Source organism: Ranitomeya imitator, chromosome 5 (assembly GCF_032444005.1).
Source record: "Ranitomeya imitator isolate aRanImi1 chromosome 5, aRanImi1.pri, whole genome shotgun sequence".
NCBI classification, from domain to species: Eukaryota; Metazoa; Chordata; class Amphibia; order Anura; family Dendrobatidae; genus Ranitomeya; species Ranitomeya imitator.
The window spans coordinates 337,179,797-337,200,561 of NC_091286.1; the positions used below are offsets into that span (position 1 = coordinate 337,179,797).

General features: G+C 43.8%; 1 protein-coding gene across 4 annotated transcripts in view; it reads right to left on the minus strand.

The window, feature by feature from the left end:
- Nucleotides 1-20,765, minus strand: part of ORC3 (origin recognition complex subunit 3) — a 113,929-nt gene that overhangs the window by 39,674 nt on the left and 53,490 nt on the right. For all 4 annotated transcript variants that reach the window (XM_069726385.1, XM_069726384.1, XM_069726387.1 and 1 more), the window contains 3 exons: nt 20,398-20,511; nt 12,651-12,784; nt 7,781-7,844 (listed from right to left, as the gene is read on the minus strand). In XM_069726385.1, coding sequence (XP_069582486.1) covers nt 7,781-7,844; nt 12,651-12,784; nt 20,398-20,511 — 312 coding nt within the window. The remainder of the gene's footprint in view (nt 1-7,780; nt 7,845-12,650; nt 12,785-20,397; nt 20,512-20,765) is intronic.

The following is a 20,765-nucleotide window of genomic DNA, read 5'->3' on the forward strand; positions in this document are numbered from 1 at the left end:
TTCTGCCGCCTCACCAACTACCCAAGCTGCTGCCTCACCAACCACCCGAGCTGCCGCCTCACCACAACCAGTGCTGCAGCACCCCCAACCTCCTGTCTCTTCCCCATTATCCCGTAGAAGTCCGCAAGAACAGGGTCCTTGCCCCTCTGTACCAGTCTGTCATTGTAAATTTGTTTACTGTTAACGAGATCTATAACCCTGTATATAACCCCTTTTCTCATGTACAGCACCATGGAATTAATGGTGCTATATAAACAAATAATAATAATTATAATAATACTAGATAAGACAGACAGGGTGGACAGTAGTGTGAGAAGCCTCTTCTTACCTCAGAACCAAAAGGTATCTCCAGTACTAGATTAGACAGACAGGGTGCACAGCAGTGTGAGCAGCCTCTTACCACAGAGCCAATGGTATCTCCAGTACTAGATTAGACAGACAGGGTGCACAGCAGTGTGAGCAGCCTCTTACCACAGAGCCAATGGTATCTCCAGTACTAGATTAGACAGACAGGGTGCACAGCAGTGTGAGCAGCCTCTTACCACAGAGCCAATGGTATCTCCAGTACTAGATTAGACAGACAGGGTGCACAGCAGTGTGAGCAGCCTCTTACCACAGAGCCAATGGTATCTCCAGTACTAGATTAGACAGACAGGGTGCACAGCAGTGTGAGCAGCCTCTTACCACAGAGCCAATGGTATCTCCAGTACTAGATTAGACAGATTCAGTGTGAGAAGCCTCTTACCTCAGAACCACTGGTATTCTTCAGTGTTAGATCAGACAATGTGGACAGCAGTATGAACAGTCTCTTGCCTCCGCATTCATGATGTGCTCCAATTGGGTGTTACGATCCAACACTGGAGATAAGCTCCTACACATGAAAGAAGGGGGGGGGGGGGGGGTATGCTGCCTACTGTACATGCTTAGAGGTCCCCTGTCCTATTAAGGACAGGTTTCTGTTCGTGCAACAAGCTGACAGCCATTTTAGTCCTTTGTGATTACCTTTCTAGTGAAAACAATTGTGATTTGCTTAATTAAATGTATTCATGAGTGTATTTACAGTGGCATTACTTTTAACTGTCCTTGTCTTTTTATTTCAAGAGAACGCCTTTAATTACTGCAAAGCGTGCTTGAATGTTAGAGACACTTCATACTTTCTTCCTATTATTCACGATTTGTTTCAATATGTTACCAGAGGAAATGAACTTGTTTTAGCTTCCCCTGATGCGTTCATTTGTAATAATGTAAATATAACTTGACAGGCGCTTTTTACTGGAATAGCTAGACTTGATGGAGATGAAAAAAGCCAAAAAAAAATCAATAGGCTTCCCAATTACTCCAAGAAAAAGACAAGCAGTGCTGAGTGAAGCACACCCATGGGAGTACAGAAATGCAATTGTGAAAGGATGAAAACTAGCTGTACCTGAAAGGCAGAAAAAGTGGCATCAATCAAGTTTGATAGATAGAAAAATACATACTTTGTGATCTGCCCAGGGAGGCATGATGTGTCAGGATTAAATTAGTCATTTTCTCTTTTGTGCGCAGTGAAAGCATTAAAATGAAAATCTATTAAGCAGTTCTCACAATAATCTGCCCCAATCACTGCTAAAATTAAGAAGCATTCGGCAAAGCTTGAAAACATTATATTATTTCCCATGATGATTATAGAAATGTATGCTCCATTTATGGCACTCATATCCATCATTCATAGTTACATGTACATCATGCATAATGACTGAATAATGAAAAGTTCTTCAACATTCTTACACACTTTGGGGGTTTTACATAAATTCAAAGCACATGCTATGTTCTAGTCAGACAGGCCTCTCATCCAGCCAAATCAGACCTCCTGTTTTGCACTGATGAGAGGTAAACAACCAGAAACATGTGTCTGCAAATGTAGTGTCTGGCTTGGCTTGGCTTTTTATTCTTAAGGTACCTTCACACTCAGCAACTTTGCAAAGAGAACGACAACGATCCGTGACGTTGCAGCGTCCTGGATAGCGATCTCGTTGTGTTTGACACGCAGTAGCGATCAGGATCCCGCTGTGCCATCACTGGTCGGAGATAGAAGTCCAGATCTTTATTTAGTCGCCAGGTTGGCGTGTATCGTCATATTTCACATCAAAAGCAACGACGTCAGCAACGAGCATAGGGCCCCTAGATGTGTGTCGGATCGGTACACTCCGGCTGTTTGACATGGAGCTAACAACCAGCGAGAACGAGAAGTGAGTCGCCGTTACGTCACTGGATCGCTCCTGCATCGTTCTGGAGCTGCTGTGTTTGACGTCTCTACAGTGACCTAAACAGCGACGCTCCAGCGATCTAGTTTAGGTCGGATCGTTGTCTATATCGCTGCAGCGTCGCTGAGTGTGATGATACCTTAAGTCTTGTGGCAAAGCTCATTAAAGAGTCAATAAAAGACTTCAGATTACTACCCTTAATAGGCGACACTAGAGTTCTAGTCCTCCTCCTCTCCAAATAGGATATTTCCATATGCTTGGCTTCCTGAAAAAGCCACATTGGGACAGCTCTATTAACACTGTATATAGTTTTTAGACCAAAATATTTGTAAGGTTGGGTATCAGTGGTCCATCTTTTGATTCTCTATGGAATGTTTAAGAGTATGTGCACACATTCAGTAACATTTCTGCATATCTTGGAAGGAAAAACGCAGCTGAAAAGTGTGTTATTTGCCCTGCGTTTTTGACCGATTTGAATTAAGTCAATTGAGAAAAATGCAAGGCAAAACCGCACAGAGAATTGACATGCTGCAGCTTATTTTTCTGCACCAAATCAGTAAGTAAAAAATACTCAACGCATGCATGACACGTCAAGGTTTCGCATTCACTTTCCTATATACATTATGAGCCACCACATAGCGTCCTATATACAGTATGAGCACCCACATAGCCCCCTATATACAGTATGAGCCCCCACATAGCCCCCTATATAGAGCATGAGCACCCACATAGCCTCCTATATACAGTATGAGCCCCCACATAGCCTCCTATATACAGTATGAGCACCCACATAGCCTCCTATATACAGTATGAGCACCCACATAGCCTCCTATATACAGTATGAGCACCCACATAGCCTCCTATATACAGTATGAGCACCCACATAGCCTCCTATATACAGTATGAGCACCCACATAGCCTCCTATATACAGTATGAGCACCCACATAGCCTCCTATAAACAGTATGAGCACCCACATAGACCCCCTATATACAGTACGAGCATCCACATAGCCCCCTATATACAGTACGAGCATCCAACTCCTATATGCATGGAAACATTCCCTTCACATTCAAAAAGAACAAAAGAACAAAGAACTCATACTCACCTGGCTCCAGTTCCCCCGCGACCTGCTTCTGTCTCCTGTGCACAAAGTATCCGCCCAGCAGATGTGATGTAGAAACCCTTCCTCCACCAATGTATTTACCGAACTCCGAATCCTGATAATGCGGATAGCAGTGAGAGCGGGCGGCAAAAAGGTGAGGGTTTGGTGCAGCCCACAGGCCACTGGCTTAAAGGGGTTGTCCGGTTAAATTGATAAGTCTGCATTTCACTATGTGTGACTGCATACTTCTGAATTTCCCCAGTGCACACACGGTGCGCTGCGAGGATTCACAGGTTTCTGAGCCGGGAACGGGGATGATGTTTTCATTATGCATACTCCCAGCCAGAGCCCAATTTGTGGGTGCAGCCTCGTTCCATACATTTGTATTGAGCAAAGCTGTGTCCATCCAGTGAGCACGACCTCGCTCAGTTCAAGGGTATGGAGCAATGCCGTGCCCATTGTTTGGGATCTGGCTGGAAGCTTTTGGTGCATTTTCATTTCTGCACCCATTATTTCAATTAGTTTACTTACGTTTTTTTCATTGCGTTTTTGCGTGCACTTTTTTTTTTTTAACATGCGTTATAGCATTTGACGCTGCATTTTTTGTCTGTTTGGTGTGTCACGCTTTAAATAAAGCTGCTTTACTTTTGACACTTGTTTTTTCGCTTTGACAAAACTTTATTACTATACTTAAGTGTGGAATACATGAAAACGCACCTAATACAAGTGGGGAAAATCCACACAATACTCAGCATACCCGCAAAAGAAATTGATATGCTGTGGATTTAAAAAACACACCGCAGGCGAGTTTTAAAAGCGTTAAAAAGCTCAATGGGCATGAAATTTCTATAAATCCCATCCACTCTGCTAGAACTGCAGGACGCTGCATTTGATGCAGCAAAACCACATAGTTAAAAATGCACCAACAGCTCATCATGGGAAAGTAGTCTAAGATATAATGCTTCACTACTGATTTCACCCAATGTCACTTAATGTCATTTTTATCTATTTTTTTCCGAGATATGTTTTCTTTATAATAGAAATACACACACTTTTTTCCGAGACATAGTATATGTGTATCCACTGATTCCTATGTTCTTATTTATGCTATGATCATACATACGAAGGACATTCATTAAAGATTTCCCCTGACCCACTTCTATGTATCACAGGACGCTGAAACTGCGCATGTGTAATGATATTAGTCTCTATAGGTTACGTCCCAATTTGCAACTCAGAAGTGATAACGGTCTTGATTTTACAGGTGCTGAAGTGGTGTGAGGTTTGATAATGGACCCAGTGGAATACAGAGCAGTCATCAAGTTCCTTTACTTGAAAGGCCGCACACAAAATGATGAGCTGTTCAATGAGATGAAGGAGGTTTATGGTGATGATTCCCCATCATATGATGTAGTCAAGAACGGTCATTGTCAATTCAGATGTGGTCGGACTTCAATGCAAACCGCTCCAATTCCAGGGCGACCCCACTCTGCAATTGATGAACACACCATCCAGCAAGTGGAGGTTGCGTTTTGGAAAATCGCCACCTATCCCAAAATGTCAAGATTAGAGTGGGGTCCATGGAAAAAAAATCATCAAGACCATCTTCACACATAAGGTATCCGCTCGCTGGGTGCTGAATTCCCCGGCTGCTCACACCTTTCCAGAAGAAGGAACGAGGCGAATGCACTCAGGCTGACGATGTGCCATGGAAACCAGGAGGACTTTTTCAAGAGACTGATCACACAGGATGAAAGCCAAGTCCATCACTATGATCCTGAGAGTAAAGTCCAGTGGATGCAAAGGAAGCATCATGACTCACCGCCTCCAAAGAAGGCACGTGCCCAACCCTCGGCAGGCAAGGTCATGCTCACAGTATTTTCAGACCAGCACGGAGTAGTATTGATGGATTTCCTAGCAAAGGGTACCATGATCACTGGGGAATAGTATGCTTCACTGCTGCGGAAATTGCGGGAGGCCATCAAAACCAAGAGATGTAGCATGCTCACCAAAGGTGTCCGCCTTCTGCAAGACAATGCACCAGTTCACAACTCACATGTTGCCCAAATGGAAGCATGCTCCTGTGGCTGTGAAATTCTATCACATCCCCCTTATTCACCCGACCTCGCACCATCGGACTTCCACCTCTTTCCAACAATGAAGTTATTTTTGAAGGGCAAGCATTTTCCAGATGATGAGACTCTGATCTCCGAAGTCACAACGTGGTTTTTGGAGCAACCTGTCGACTTCTACAAGCGAGGTGTTTACAGTTGCTTAAAGAGATGGGAGAAGTGTGTGTCCCTAGGTGGCACCTACAGTGGGGCAAAAAAGTATTTAGTCAGTCAGCAATAGTGCAAGTTCCACCACTTAAAAAGATGAGAGGCGTCTGTAATTTACATCATAGGTAGACCTCAACTATGGGAGACAAACTGAGAAAAAAAAATCCAGAAAATCACATTGTCTGTTTTTTTATCATTTTTTTTGCATATTATGGTGGAAAATAAGTATTTGGTCAGAAACAAACAATCAAGATCTCTGGCTCTCACAGACCTGTAACTTCTTCTTTAAGAGTCTCCTCTTTCCTCCACTCATTACCTGTAGTAATGGCACCTGTTTAAACTTGTTATCAGTATAAAAAGACACCTGTGCACACTCTCAAACAGTCTGGCTCCAAACTCCACTATGGTGAAGACCAAAGAGCTGTAAAAGGACACCAGAAACAAAATTGTAGCCCTGCACCAGGCTGGGAAGACTGAATCTGCAATAGCCAACCAGCTTGGAGTGAAGAAATCAACAGTGGGAGCAATAATTAGAAAATGGAAGACATACAAGACCACTGATAATCTCCCTTGATCTGGGGCTCCACGCAAAATCCCACCCCGTGGGGTCAGAATGATCACAAGAACGGTGAGCAAAAATCCCAGAACCACGCGGGGGGACCTAGTGAATGAACTGCAGAGAGCTGGGACCAATGTAACAAGGCCTACCATAAGTAACACACTACGCCACCATGGACTCAGATCCTGCAGTGCCAGACGTGTCCCACTGCTTAAGCCAGTACATGTCCGGGCCCGTCTGAAGTTTGCTAGAGAGCATTTGGATGATCCAGAGGAGTTTTGGGAGAATGTCCTATGGTCTGATGAAACCAAACTGGAACTGTTTGGTAGAAACACAACTTGTCGTGTTTGGAGGAAAAAGAATACTGAGTTGCATCCATCAAACACCATACCTACTGTAAAGCATGGTGGTGGAAACATCATGCTTTGGGGCTGTTTCTCTGCAAAGGGGCCAGGACGACTGATCTGGGTACATGAAAGAATGAATGGGGCCATGTATCGTGAGATTTTGAGTGCAAACCTCCTTCCATCAGCAAGGTCATTGAAGATGAAACGTGGCTGGGTCTTTCAACATGACAATGATCCAAAGCACACCGCCAGGGCAACGAAGGAGTGGCTTCGTAAGAAGCATTTCAAGGTCCTGGAGTGGCCTAGCCAGTCTCCAGATCTCAACCCTATAGAAAACCTTTGGAGGGAGTTGAAAGTCCGTGTTGCCAAGCGAAAAGCCAAAAACATCACTGCTCTAGAGGAGATCTGCATGGAGGAATGGGCCAACATACCAACAACTGTGTGTGGCAACCTTGTGAAGACTTACAGAAAACGTTTGACCTCTGGTATTGCCAACAAAGGATATATTACAAAGTATTGAGATGAAATTTTGTTTCTGACCAAATACTTATTTTCCACCATAATATGCAAATAAAATGTTAAAAAAACAGACAATGTGATTTTCTGGATTTTTTTTTCTCAGTTTGTCTCCCATAGTTGAGGTCTACCTATGATGTAAATTACAGACGCCTCTCATCTTTTTAAGTGGTGGAACTTGCACTATTGCTGACTGACAAAATACTTTTTTGCCCCACTGTATGTAGAGAAGGACTAATAAGTGTGCCAAGTTTCATTGCTCTCAGGCCACAGGAAGTGGGGCAGGGGAAATCTTTAATTAATGCCCCTCATATTTCTGTTCATTTTTTGCAGTTCATTTAGAAGTGTTGGATTATAGGGTTATTCACCTATTGCTTTCTCCACCCTCTCTCATTAGGGTGTGTCCCATTTGCGATAATGTTGTAGCGTTTAAAAAGGAGGAGTATACCTATTAGAGTGATCCATGAGTAATTACTATGTATTGTTAGAAACGCGTTGGGCCGCTCAGTTTTTCACAGTACTGGGAATGTCCGGTGTTATCTAAATTTAATATCTGTCTGAAAAACAGCAGATTCTCCCCATCTTGCATTCAGAGGATTATCTGATAATCCAGCACATACTAGTGCTCACTGATGCGGGATTAAAAGGAATTTGCAATACTATTAAAGAGTAATAAAAAACAGAAAACTAAGGCACTCAAACACAGATAGAGAAGAAATACAGAAAATGTACCTTTAAATAACGGTCATCAGTCAGAAGCTTCACTTGTGCCTCTGGTGTCTGACTTTCAACAAAGCTGCAAGAAATGAACACTAATAATAAAACCAAGCCATAAAAAAAAAAAAAAAAAGTGGGAGAATGTCTAAAACTGGATCTCTTATTTCCACTGTTGCCTTCACAGTCAATAGATTGTTATAGAGTACCAGAAAGCATCAAAATGGCATGTCTGCTGTCAGATGGACAGGGGAAATCCAAATCTCCAGGGTTAACATAGTAACATAGTTAGTAAGGCCGAAAAAAGACATTTGTCCATCCAGTTCAGCCTATATTCCATCATAATAAATCCCCAGATCTACGTCCTTCTACAGAACCTAATAATTGTATGATACAATATTGTTCTGCTCCAGGAAGACATCCAGGCCTCTCTTGAACCCCTCGACTGAGTTCGCCATCACCACCTCCTCAGGCAAGCAATTCCAGATTCTCACTGCCCTAACAGTAAAGAATCCTCTTCTATGTTGGTGGAAAAACGTTCTCTCCTCCAGACGCAAAGAATGCCCCCTTGTGCCCGTCACCTTCCTTGGTATAAACAGATCCTCAGCGAGATATTTGTATTGTCCCCTTATATACTTATACATGGTTATTAGATCGCCCCTCAGTCGTCTTTTTTCTAGACTAAATAATCCTAATTTCGCTAATCTATCTGGGTATTGTAGTTCTCCCATCCCCTTTATTAATTTTGTTGCCCTCCTTTGTACTCTCTCTAGTTCCATTATATCCTTCCTGAGCACCGGTGCCCAAAACTGGACACAGTACTCCATGTGCGGTCTAACTAGGGATTTGTACAGAGGCAGTATAATGCTCTCATCATGTGTATCCAGACCTCTTTTAATGCACCCCATGATCCTGTTTGCCTTGGCAGCTGCTGCCTGGCACTGGCTGCTCCAGGTAAGTTTATCATTAACTAGGATCCCCAAGTCCTTCTCCCTGTCAGATTTACCCAGTGGTTTCCCGTTCAGTGTGTAATGGTGATATTGATTCCCTCTTCCCATGTGTATAACCTTACATTTATCATTGTTAAACCTCATCTGCCACCTTTCAGCCCAAGTTTCCAACTTATCCAGATCCATCTGTAGCAGAATACTATCTTCTCTTGTATTAACTGCTTTACATAGTTTTGTATCATCTGCAAATATCGATATTTTACTGTGTAAACCTTCTACCAGATCATTAATGAATATGTTGAAGAGAACAGGTCCCAATACCGACCCCTGCGGTACCCCACTGGTCACAGCGACCCAGTTAGAGACTATACCATTTATAACCACCCTCTGCTTTCTATCACTAAGCCAGTTACTAACCCATTTACACACATTTTCCCCCAGACCAAGCATTCTCATTTTGTGTACCAACCTCTTGTGCGGCACGGTATCAAACGCTTTGGAAAAATCGAGATATACCACGTCCAATGACTCACCGTGGTCCAGCCTATAGCTTACCTCTTCATAAAAACTGATTAGATTGGTTTGACAGGAGCGATTTCTCATAAACCCATGCTGATATGGAGTTAAACAGTTATTCTCATTGAGATAATCCAGAATAACATCCCTCAGAAACCCTTCAAATATTTTACCAACAATAGAGGTTAGACTTACTGGCCTATAATTTCCAGGTTCACTTTTAGAGCCCTTTTTGAATATTGGCACCACATTTGCTATGCGCCAGTCCTGCGGAACAGACCCTGTCGCTATAGAGTCACTAAAAATAAGAAATAATGGTTTATCTATTACATTACTTAGTTCTCTTAGTACTCGTGGGTGTATGCCATCCGGACCCGGAGATTTATCTATTTTAATCTTATTTAGCCGGTTTCGCACCTCTTCTTGGGTTAGATTGGTGACTCTTAATATAGGGTTTTCATTGTTTCTTGGGATTTCACCTAGCATTTCATTTTCCACCGTGAATACCGTGGAGAAGAAGGTGTTTAATATGTTAGCTTTTTCCTCGTCATCTACAACCATTCTTTCCTCACTATTTTTTAAGGGGCCTACATTTTCAGATTTTATTCTTTTACTATTGATATAGTTGAAGAACAGTTTGGGATTAGTTTTACTCTCCTTAGCAATGTGCTTCTCTGTTTCCTTTTTGGCAGCTTTAATTAGTTTTTTAGATAAAGTATTTTTCTCCCTATAGTTTTTTAGAGCTTCAATGGTGCCATCCTGCTTTAGTAGTGCAAATGCTTTCTTTTTACTGTTAATTGCCTGTCTTACTTCTTTGTTTAGCCACATTGGGTTTTTCCTATTTCTAGTCCTTTTATTCCCACAAGGTATAAACCGCTTACACTGCCTATTTAGGATGTTCTTAAACATTTCCCATTTATTATCTGTATTCTCATTTCTGAGGATATTGTCCCAGTCTACCAGATTAAGGGCATCTCTAAGCTGTTCCAACTTTGCCTTCCTAAAGTTCAATGTTTTTGTGACTCCCTGACAAGTCCCCCTAGTGAAAGACAGGTGAAACTGCACAATATTGTGGTCGCTATTTCCTAAATGCCCGACCACCTGCAGATTTGTTATTCTGTCAGGTCTATTAGATAGTATTAGGTCTAAAAGTGCTGCTCCTCTGGTTGGATTCTGCACCAATTGTGAAAGATAATTTTTCTTGGTTATTAGCAGAAACCTGTTGCCTTTATGGGTTTCACAGGTTTCTGTTTCCCAGTTAATATCCGGGTAGTTAAAGTCCCCCATAACCCATAACCCATAAGGGTTCATCTTCTTACTCATCCCTATGCTCCCACTTGTAGACATGGCCATACACATGGCACGACTAGGAGTCTAGGAGCTCTGAAGCAATTTAAAAGGGAATCTGTCAGCAGGTTTTTGCAATGGAATCTGAGCATTGCATGATATAAGGGCAGAGGGCTTGATTCCAGTGATGCATCATTTACTGGACTGCTACATGCAGTTTTGATAAAATCCCTGTTTTCTAGCAGTGATCACAATGCTTAGCAGTGTATAACCCAGCCAATAGTGAGCATGGTCAGCAAGCAGCCAATCAGAGGTGGAGGAAGGGTTACAGATTAGCCTGACTGGTTTGCAAGTGAGACTGAGGCCATGTGCACACGTTCAGTATTTTTCGCGTTTTTTTTTTCGCTATAAAAATGCGAAAAAACGCTTACATATGCCTCCTATTATTTACAATGTATTCCGCATTTTTTGTGCAAATGTTGCATTTTTTTCCGCGAAAAAAATCGCATTGCGGAAAAAAAAGCAACATGTTCATTAAATTTGCGGAATTGCGGTGACTCCGCACACCTAGGAATGCAATGATATGCTTACTCTCCGCATGGGGCTATGCCCACCATGCGGGAAGTAAGCAGATTATGTGCGGTTGGTACCCAGGGTGGAGGAGAGGAGACTTTCCTCCACGGACTGGGCACCATATAATTGGTAAAAAAAAAAAAAAGAATTAAAATAAAAAATAGGGATATACTCACCCTCGATGTCTTCCCGCCTCTCAGCGGTGCATGCTGCCGGTTCCGTTCCTATAGATGGTCTGTGTGAAGGACCTGCGATGACGTCGCGGTCCTGTGATTGGTCGCGCGACCGCTCATGTGACCGCGACGTCATCGAAGGTCCTGCGCGCACCATCCTGCTTAGGCAGCATCTATAGTAAAAAGTTGGTCACACTTGTCAAACACTATGTTTGACAAGTGTGACCAACCTGTCAGTCAGTTTTCCAAGCGATGCTACAGATCGCTTGGAAAACTTTAGCATTCTGCAAGCTAATTACGCTTGCAAAATGCTAAGAAAACCGCAAAAAAAAAAAGCGGATTTCTTGCAGGAAATTTCTGCAAGAAATCCTGACGTGTGCACATACCCTAAAGGTAACGTTACACTAAACGACTTACCAATGATCACGACCAGCGATACGACCTGGCCGTGATCGTTGGTAAGTTGTTGTGTGGTCGCTGGGGAGCTGTCACACAGACAGCTCTACAGCGACCAACGATCTGGGGAAAGACTTCGGCATCGTTGAAACTGTCTTCAACGATGCCGAAGTCCCCCTGCAGCACCCGGGTAACCAGGGTAAACATCGGGTTACTAAGTGCAGGGCCGCGCTTAGTAACCCGATATTTACCCTGGCTACCATTGTAAAAGTAACAAAAAAAACACTACATACTCACATTCCGATGTCTGTCACGTCCCCCGGCGTCCACAGGGTTAAAACTGCTTTCGGCAGGAGCGCTGCTAATGCATGCGCTGCTGTCGAGAGCTTTCCCTGCACTGTGTCAGCGCCGCCCGTAAAGCAGCGGTGACGTCACCGCTGTGCTTTACAATGGTAACCAGGGTAAACATTGGGTTACTAAGCGCGGCCCTGCACTTAGTAACCCGATATTTACCCTGGTTACCAGTGAACACATCGCTGGATCGGCGTCACACACGCCGATTCAGCGATGACAGCGGGTGATCAGCGACCAAAAAAAGGTCCTGATCATTCCCAGCGACCAACGATCTCCCAGCAGGGGCCTGATCGTTGGTCGCTGTCACGCTTAACGATTTTGTTAACGATATCGTTGCTACGTCACAAAAAGCAACGATATCGTTAACGAAATCGTTATGTGTGACGGTACCTATAGTCCTCTAGTGATAATCTACTGCTGATAAAACAGTGATTGTATTGAGACTACAAGAAGCTGCTGAGCTAGTGACATCTCTGGAAACAGGCTCTCTGCCTCAACATTATGCTGCTCTCCGATTACATTGCAAAAACTTGCTAACAGATTCCCTTTCAGATAGTAAGTTTAACATTAGGCCACTGCCTGCGCAAGCTTTTTCCCCAGTTTTGGCACTTGTTCTCACTGAGTACATGTCTCCCATACCTCATGAAAGATGCCAAATGCCGAATGTTTTCACACTGGTTATGTGATAAGGTCTTCACTCGCCGTTTCATGTCCTGAACATCACAACATAAAACACTCAACGGCTGAGAGTTAAAATGCTCCACCACAGAAAGCTGAAAGAGAAGAAAATAGCGACATCACCAACATACAAGTAGCACAAACATGGAGTGCACGTATCACCTGAACAAACCGAGAGATATTGGAGACTTCCACTTCTTATACATTAGCTTTGTTAGATAGGAACCTCTAGGTGAATTCTATATGTTTAGCTGCTCAGGGTGGGGTGGGCCATTTATATGGATACACCTAAATAAAATGGGAATGGTTGGTGATATCAACTTCCTGTTTGTGGCACATTAGTATATGGGAGGGGGAAAACTCTTCAAGATGGGTGGTGACCATAGTGACCATTTTGAAGTCGGCCATTTTGGATCCAACTTTATAAATGGCCCACCCAGGTGTAGCCATATAAAATGGCCCACCCTGTATTTCTTCTATTACCTGTTAATTTGGAAAATTGAACATGGGAAAAAATGGCCAATTGCACACGCACATGTTTTCTGTTGAAGACGTGGCTCGAAAACTGCAGAAAAGTTGTAGTCCGTGCAATAGGACCGGACCGACATGTGCAGACATCTGAGTGAGCCTCAGGGTGCCTGCAGTCAAGCATGTGAAAATCTTTCGTGTTTGACCCAGAATCAGGATTTTTTTCTAATTTTCCTCAGATGGTCATCCATGTGTCCGTCTATTATGTCCATATGACAACCATGTGCGATCCTTTCGATATAACTACAAGATCACACATGCTGGATCGGAACACAGTAGAGCGTGCTGCCATTTGTTTTCTCACAGCCAGACGGACGGAGGAACAGCCCCTATGGAATAACATGTGTCAGCACGTTCTCTGTACGGGGTGACAGGTTCCCTTTAAATAACTATCTTTATTCAAACGTTTTTAAAAAATACAACAAGAACATCAAAATTGTGACTATGAAGAACAACCATCATATATTCAGATACCATTGTAAGCATAGAATAATATTCAACTGAATAGTCTTCTCTATGTAACCACAGTGCAATAAGTGTTACCAGCAATATGTGCAAATCAAGATGACAAATATACGGGAGATAAGAAATGGAGACAAACATGACAAGAGGACACATTATACAAGGGAGCATTTCAATCATATGATCAGAGTAACATTCCTTAACACAGATTGTAAACTTTTGCAATCACTCATCGGCCAAAAAAATTCACCACCCAATTGTTAGTTGCCTTGTGAGGTCCGATAAATTCCATGCAGAACTAAAGTAATCCACCCCATTATCCTGAGCTGCTGAAAAGCAATCCGTAACCCTTATGTCGTGTGTATAATGTGTAATTTCTTGGGAAACAGCCATTTTCTAATGTGCGTTTTTGGTGCTGAAACACTGCGCTTAATACAAATGCAATTTTTTTTTACATGCGTTTTTCAGGCATTTAATAGAAGGGTATAGGGGAAAAAAAATGCACTACAAAATAAACAGCGCGGCTTCATTAAGGCTACGTTCAGACTAGCGTTGTGCTAGTGTGCGTCGGGTTAGCGTCGGGCGACGCAGCCGCGACGCACGCGTCATGCGCCCCTATGTTTAACATGGGGGACGCATGCGTTTTTGTTTGTTGCGTTTTTTTTGCCGCAAGCGTCGGACCAAGAAAACGCAACAAGTTGCATTTTTCTTGCGTCCGATTTTCGGCAAAAAACAACGCACGCGTCGCAAAACGCAGCGTTTTTGCGTGCGTTTTGCCGCGTTTTTGCGTGCGTTGTGCGTTGCGTCGCCGACGCAGCGGTGCACAACGCTAGTCTGAACGTAGCCTAAGAGTCGCCTATTTTCACATTACGAATACCAGCCATGGTTTTAACCCAGACATTTGAATAGCCCTTTAGACTATCACAGGTATGTGATATTTCACAGACTGAATGAGTCTGCAGAAAATCCGCAAAGATATGTTCAATTTTGTTGTGACTGTCAAATCAAAATCGGAAATGCAAATCTATGGATTAATTGAAAAATAAACACACATATAAAATCGGACTGCAATTGGACGCCATCTGAGTGCAGTCCGATTTTCATGGACTAGTAAATAGGAGAAGGCAAAGAAACTTTTTCTTCACGAATAAGAAAAACTGATCAAACTCTTATCACACTCATCGGTCTGTTTCATCAATTGGGAAAAAACAAATGTCTTAATGTGGCCTTCAAGAGTCTATAAGTGCAAAGTGGGCATAAGTTTACCCCCTAAACGACCATCAATATGCATTAAAACTGTGGCCGTTAAAGGGGCGTTAATTCTTCACTCCCGTCTTGAAACAGGAATAAATGAATAGCACCCACTGTGGGCGCAATTCCCACGGGTGACATCTGTACTTGACAGCTGTCAACCTGTGTTATCGGCCCAGGCCGGTTTTGGAACCAATCGTGGCCTAATAACCCCTTAAATATGGCTGTCAATCACAACAGCGGTATCCAAGTGGTTAAAGGACCACCTATGGCAGGATCAACCCCCAGTGATCAGATGACCCCAGGGTATGGTGGTGTGTGAGGTTCAGAGATAAGCCGGGTCTCACATGCTCTGTCAGTGACTCGCTGAAAGGTTTCGAGCACTGCAATGCATGACACCAATGACCATTATACATGTTTCCCAGTAGGACTTAAAGTAAAAAAAAATTACATAAAATGTGTAAAAACACAAAAAAGCGCACACAAAGCACCACTAAAAATTGCAGCATTCGTGTTAAAACAAGCAAAAAAGTACACCTCATTTGTACAACCGCTTCCGGAAGGACCTAATCTATAAAACTGGCACATTCTTTTTTATGGTGTTCACTGTACGGAATAAACAATTTTAAAAAATACAATAAAGATATAGCTTTCTCATTATACAGACCAAAATTTGTTTGAATAAAAAAGACCCATGTAAAAAACTGACAGAAATGAAAATGCCAAACCGTCCCGCAAAAAAAACAAGCCCTAATGTAGCTCACCTGGCAAAAAAAAAAAAAAAATTAAAATGTTACAGCTCTCAGAATATGGTGATGCAGAAAAAAAAAAAAAAAAAGCTACACAAATCTGGTCTTATCTCTCAGGTTGGGTGCCTGCGATATGGAACTAGCAGTGCTTTGGACGCAGTGTATATTCGCAGCATCCAAAGCGCAGCCGTCTATTAAACGCAGGTGAATCGGCATGTGTTCACTGAACCGTGCGGATTCACATGCTGCGGTCTGGAAAGATGTGCCGCATGTCCGTCTCCGCAGGTAAGCTGGGGGTGTATGTGACGCATAGTGAATGGGATTTCTAGAAATCCCATCCACTATGCTGTAACATCTGGCCCCTGGGCACATCCCCTAATACCGCAAGGTGAACCATGCAAAAATGAAGAGAATTCATCATCTTTCCCCCCATCTCATGCGACCCCCTCCAACGAACCTATCCATTACAGTAAATGGCTGCCCACTCTCCCCAGTCCCACAAGCTCGCTGCCTCGGGCTAATCATTGACGCTGATCTCTCCTTCAAACCACATATCCAAGCCCTTTCCACTTCCTGCCGACTTCAACTCAAATATTTCACAAATCCGTTCATTCCTCAACCAAGAATCTGCAAAAACCCTAGTCCACGCCCTCATCATCTCCCATCTTGACTACTGCAACCTCCTGCTCTGTGGCCTCCCCTCTAACACTCTCGCACCCCTCCAATCTATTCTAAACTCTGCTGCCCAACTAATCCACCTGTCCCCCCGCTATTCCCCGGCCTCTCCCCTCTGTCAATCCCTGCACTATCTCCCCATCACCCAGAGACTCCATTACAAAAGCCTAACCATGACATACAAAGCCTTCCACAACCTGTCTCCTCCATACATCTGTGACCTCGTCTCCCGGTACTTACCTACACGCAACCTCCGATTCTCACAAGATCTCCTTCTCTACCCCCTCTTATCTCCTCTTCCCACAATCGCATACAAGATTTCTCTCCCGTATCACCCCTACTCTGGAACCCACTACCCCAACATATTAGACTCTCGCCTACCATCGAAACCTTCAAAAAGAGTCTGAAGACCCATCTCTTCCGACAAGCCTACAACCTGCAGTAACCACAGATCGACCAAACCGCTGCATGACCAGCTCTACCCTCACCCACTGTATACTCACCCATCCCTTGTAGATTGTGAGCCCTCGCGGGCAGGTTCCCCTCTCCTCCTGTACCAGTTATGACTTGTATTGTTTAAGATTATTGTACTTGTTTTTTATTATGTATTCCCCTCCTCACATGTAAAGCGCCATGGAATAAATGGCGCTATAACAATAAATAATAATAATAATTTGTGCACTGCTGTCTATATGTCCTTTTTGCCAAGTCGGAGATTCCGTGTAGATAAAAAAACGTGATTCAGACAAAACCACCAACTGAACTACTCAATATAATGAGGCCGTCTGGTGTCTGTTCCGGCAATGACCCATCATTTTAGGTGTCTTTTTAACGCACAAGTGTGGTCGACCACTGTTCTGTGAATGCTTAAAAAATGGATACTACCGGAAACTGACGGCATACAGTCCTAAGTGTCTCAGTCTGCCTCATTATCGTGAGTGGGTCCGTCTGAATCGCATTTTGGCATGTGATCCAGCCTTATACTGGAAGAGATTAAAAAAAAAATGTTATAAACCCCAAAATCTACTATATAATTGTCTAAGGGTCACTTCCGTCTGTCTGTCACGTAAATCCCGCGTCGCTGATTGCCCGTCGCTGATTGGTCGCGACCAATCAGCGACGGGCAGTCAGGCCGTGAATTGGCCCCTCCTTCCTCCCCTGCAGTCAGTGCCCCCTCCATACTCCCCCAACCCCTCCCCCCCAGTCAGCGCCCACATAGCGTTAACCAGACTGCCTTACATTGCGGCATAACGCGGTGTAAGGCAGTCCGTTAACGCTACCATTAACCTATGCAGCATCAATAGTAAAAACATATATGTTAAAAGTAATAAATAAAATTAAAAAAAATCTTTATATACTCACCCTCCGACGGCCCCCAGATCCAGTCCAGGCCTTTCCCGCTCCTCGCGCGCAGCTCCAGTCCCCAGAATGCATTGCAGCAATGACCGGAGATGACCGCTACATCATCGCGTGTTATTGCCGCTTGGGACCGAAGCGGTGCGCAAGGAGCGGGAAAGGCCTGGGCTGGATCCGGGGGCTGTCGGAGAGAGAGTATATAACTATTTTTTATTTTAATTCCTTTTTTTTTTTTTAAACAGGGATATGGTGCCCACATTGCTATATACTGCGTGGGCTCTGTTATATACTGCGTGGGCTCTGTTATATACTGCGTGGGCTCTGTTATATACTGCGTGGGCTCTGTTATACACTGCGTGGGCTCTGTTATACACTGCGTGGGCTCTGTTATACACTGCGTGGGCTCTGTTATACACTGCGTGGGCTCTGTTATACACTGCGTGGGCTCTGTTATACACTGCGTGGGCTCTGTTATACACTGCGTGGGCTCTGTTATACACTGCGTGGGCTCTGTTATACACTGCGTGGGCTCTGTTATACACTGCGTGGGCTCTGTTATACACTGCGTGGGCTCTGTTATACATTGCGTGGGCTCTGTTATATACTGCGTGGGCTCTGTTATACACTGCGTGGGCTCTGTTATACACTGCGTGGGCTCTGTTATACACTGCGTGGGCTCTGTTATACACTGCGTGGGCTCTGTTATACACTGCGTGGGCTCTGTTATACACTGCGTGGGCTCTGTTATACACTGCGTGGGCTCTGTTATATACTGCGTGGGCTCTGTTATACACTGCGTGGGCTCTGTTATACACTGCGTGGGCTCTGTTATACCCTACGTGGGCTCTGTTATATGCTATGTGGGCTGTTATATACTACGTGGCTGTGTTATATGCTATGTGGGCTGCTATATACTACGTGGCTGTGCTATATACTACGTGGCCGGCCGAGAACAATCAGCGAGAGGTGCACTCCAGCAGCAAATTGGCGCGGGATTTGAACTACGCTTTGCTAATTGGTCGCGCCCAGCCAGCCGAATTCTGCGTATTCATTGTATTATTCTAAAATCTTCATAAATAAACTACCATACATACATATTCTAGAATACCCAATGCGTTAGAATCAGGCCATCTAGTGTTACTAATAAAAACCCTATATTATCCCGCACAAAATCGGCCCCCACTCAGGTCCGGCATTTGTCAGTGGAAATATAGGAGGTTCCCACAATACTGGCAAAACAAAGACTCTGGCAAAGAGACAATCCGGTGAAATCAGCGCTCCGAAATCTAAATGCCCCCCTCCTTCTGAGCCCCACTGTGGCCAAACTGCAGTGAGCGGCCACATGTTTGGTATTATAGTAGTGGGGAGAGAGCACTTAATTTATGGGGTGCGTGTCGCCAGACCACAAGCTGGGCACAATGTATGGGGGCACAATCTATGGGCACTAAACTGGCATATTTGAATAAAAGCATAGCGTGGATGTCACAAAATGGTTGCTGCAGTCATAGATGAATTCATTGACGGGAGCAATTTATACACTGGGGTCACTTGAGGTTTTCTGCTGTTCTGGCACCTTCAGGGCTCCACAAACATCACCAACAAACTATTCTAAGGCTCCAAGCCAAACAGCGCTCCTTCCATCTCACCCCTGACGTGTGGCCAAATAGTAGTTTCTGACAACATTTGGGGCATCCCCACATTCAGAAGAAATTGCGCAATAAATAGTTGAGTCCATTTTCACCTATGAACCCTTAAGTAACTAACAAATTTGTTAAAAAAAAAATAAAAAAATTTAAAATTACATTTTACCACTAAAATGTTCCATATCCCAATGTTTTCTCGGCTAATGGAGACAAACAGAATCTGTTTTCCAAAAGCCAAGTAGCGCTCCTTCCCATCCGATCCCTGCCGTGTGCTCAGTGTGCAACCACACACGGGGTACTGCCACGTTCTGTAAAAATTGCAGGACAAATTATCGGGTCCATGTCTCCTCTTACCCCTCGTGTAGGTTATAAATTTGGTGCTGAAACGGTATTTTAGTGGGAAAAATGTAATTTTTTTCTTTTCCCATCTAAATGTTGTAAAGTTTTGGTTTGGGCCAAAGTGTGTTGTAGTGTTGTAGGAGGCTGGACAAACTGTAGGTTTCATCGTTACCACTGAGATACAATACACAGGGATTTCTTTTTAATCCAATTTTTTGGAGGCGGCAAAGGCTCTTCCAAGCCCCGCTCGAAGGGATTGACTGGTTAATTGTGGACGTCACCCCTTAACAACTAGCTCCAATAACTGCCGTTCCAGCTGTATAAGGGTACCGTCACGTGGAGCCGATTTGATGCAGATTTTCTACAAGTAACCAGTATATTTTGTTGGAGATTTCAAACTATCGACTGCACAAAGCTTGAATAAGCAATGAAAATCTGCAGAAACAATGGACCTGCTGCGGACTCACAAATCTGCACAGAAAAAGTGGCAATGAGATTTATAAATGGTCTTCTACTTCCCTGCTGTAGCCAGAACCTGCAGCGTATGGCGTGCTCCCATCTAATATGCCTTCTGATGAGGCCACATTCGCCAACCTCAGCTTACGGGACCTAATCTACACACAAGACTGACAGGTGAGCTGCAGAAAACAGGAAATCTTAAGAAGTGGGGACAGAGTGCTACCAAAAGGATCCCGATAGTCTTACCTGAAGGCCCTTGATGAAGTTCTGGACAGAGAAATCGTGGTACAGAAATATAGTGATGAGGACCTGCAGAACACGGCCGCTCAGCTTGAATGGAAATTGATTGGAGAGAAGCAGCTGACAATAAAATATATACAGTGATAAATACCAGGCGACCAATAATTCATACACTGGACGCAGCCAGGAACACACCGACACTGCTACTTCTAGCTTCCCTTTAGCCTTTATCCTTACCGCCATCATTTACACCAGACCTGCGCTCACCCGTCTGGTTCCATACGGATTAGAGCATGCCACCTACTGTTCTGATACATTGTACCCCGCCACAGCTCGGGTGCTGGAGACGGACCGTGGTACAGATACAAGAGAAC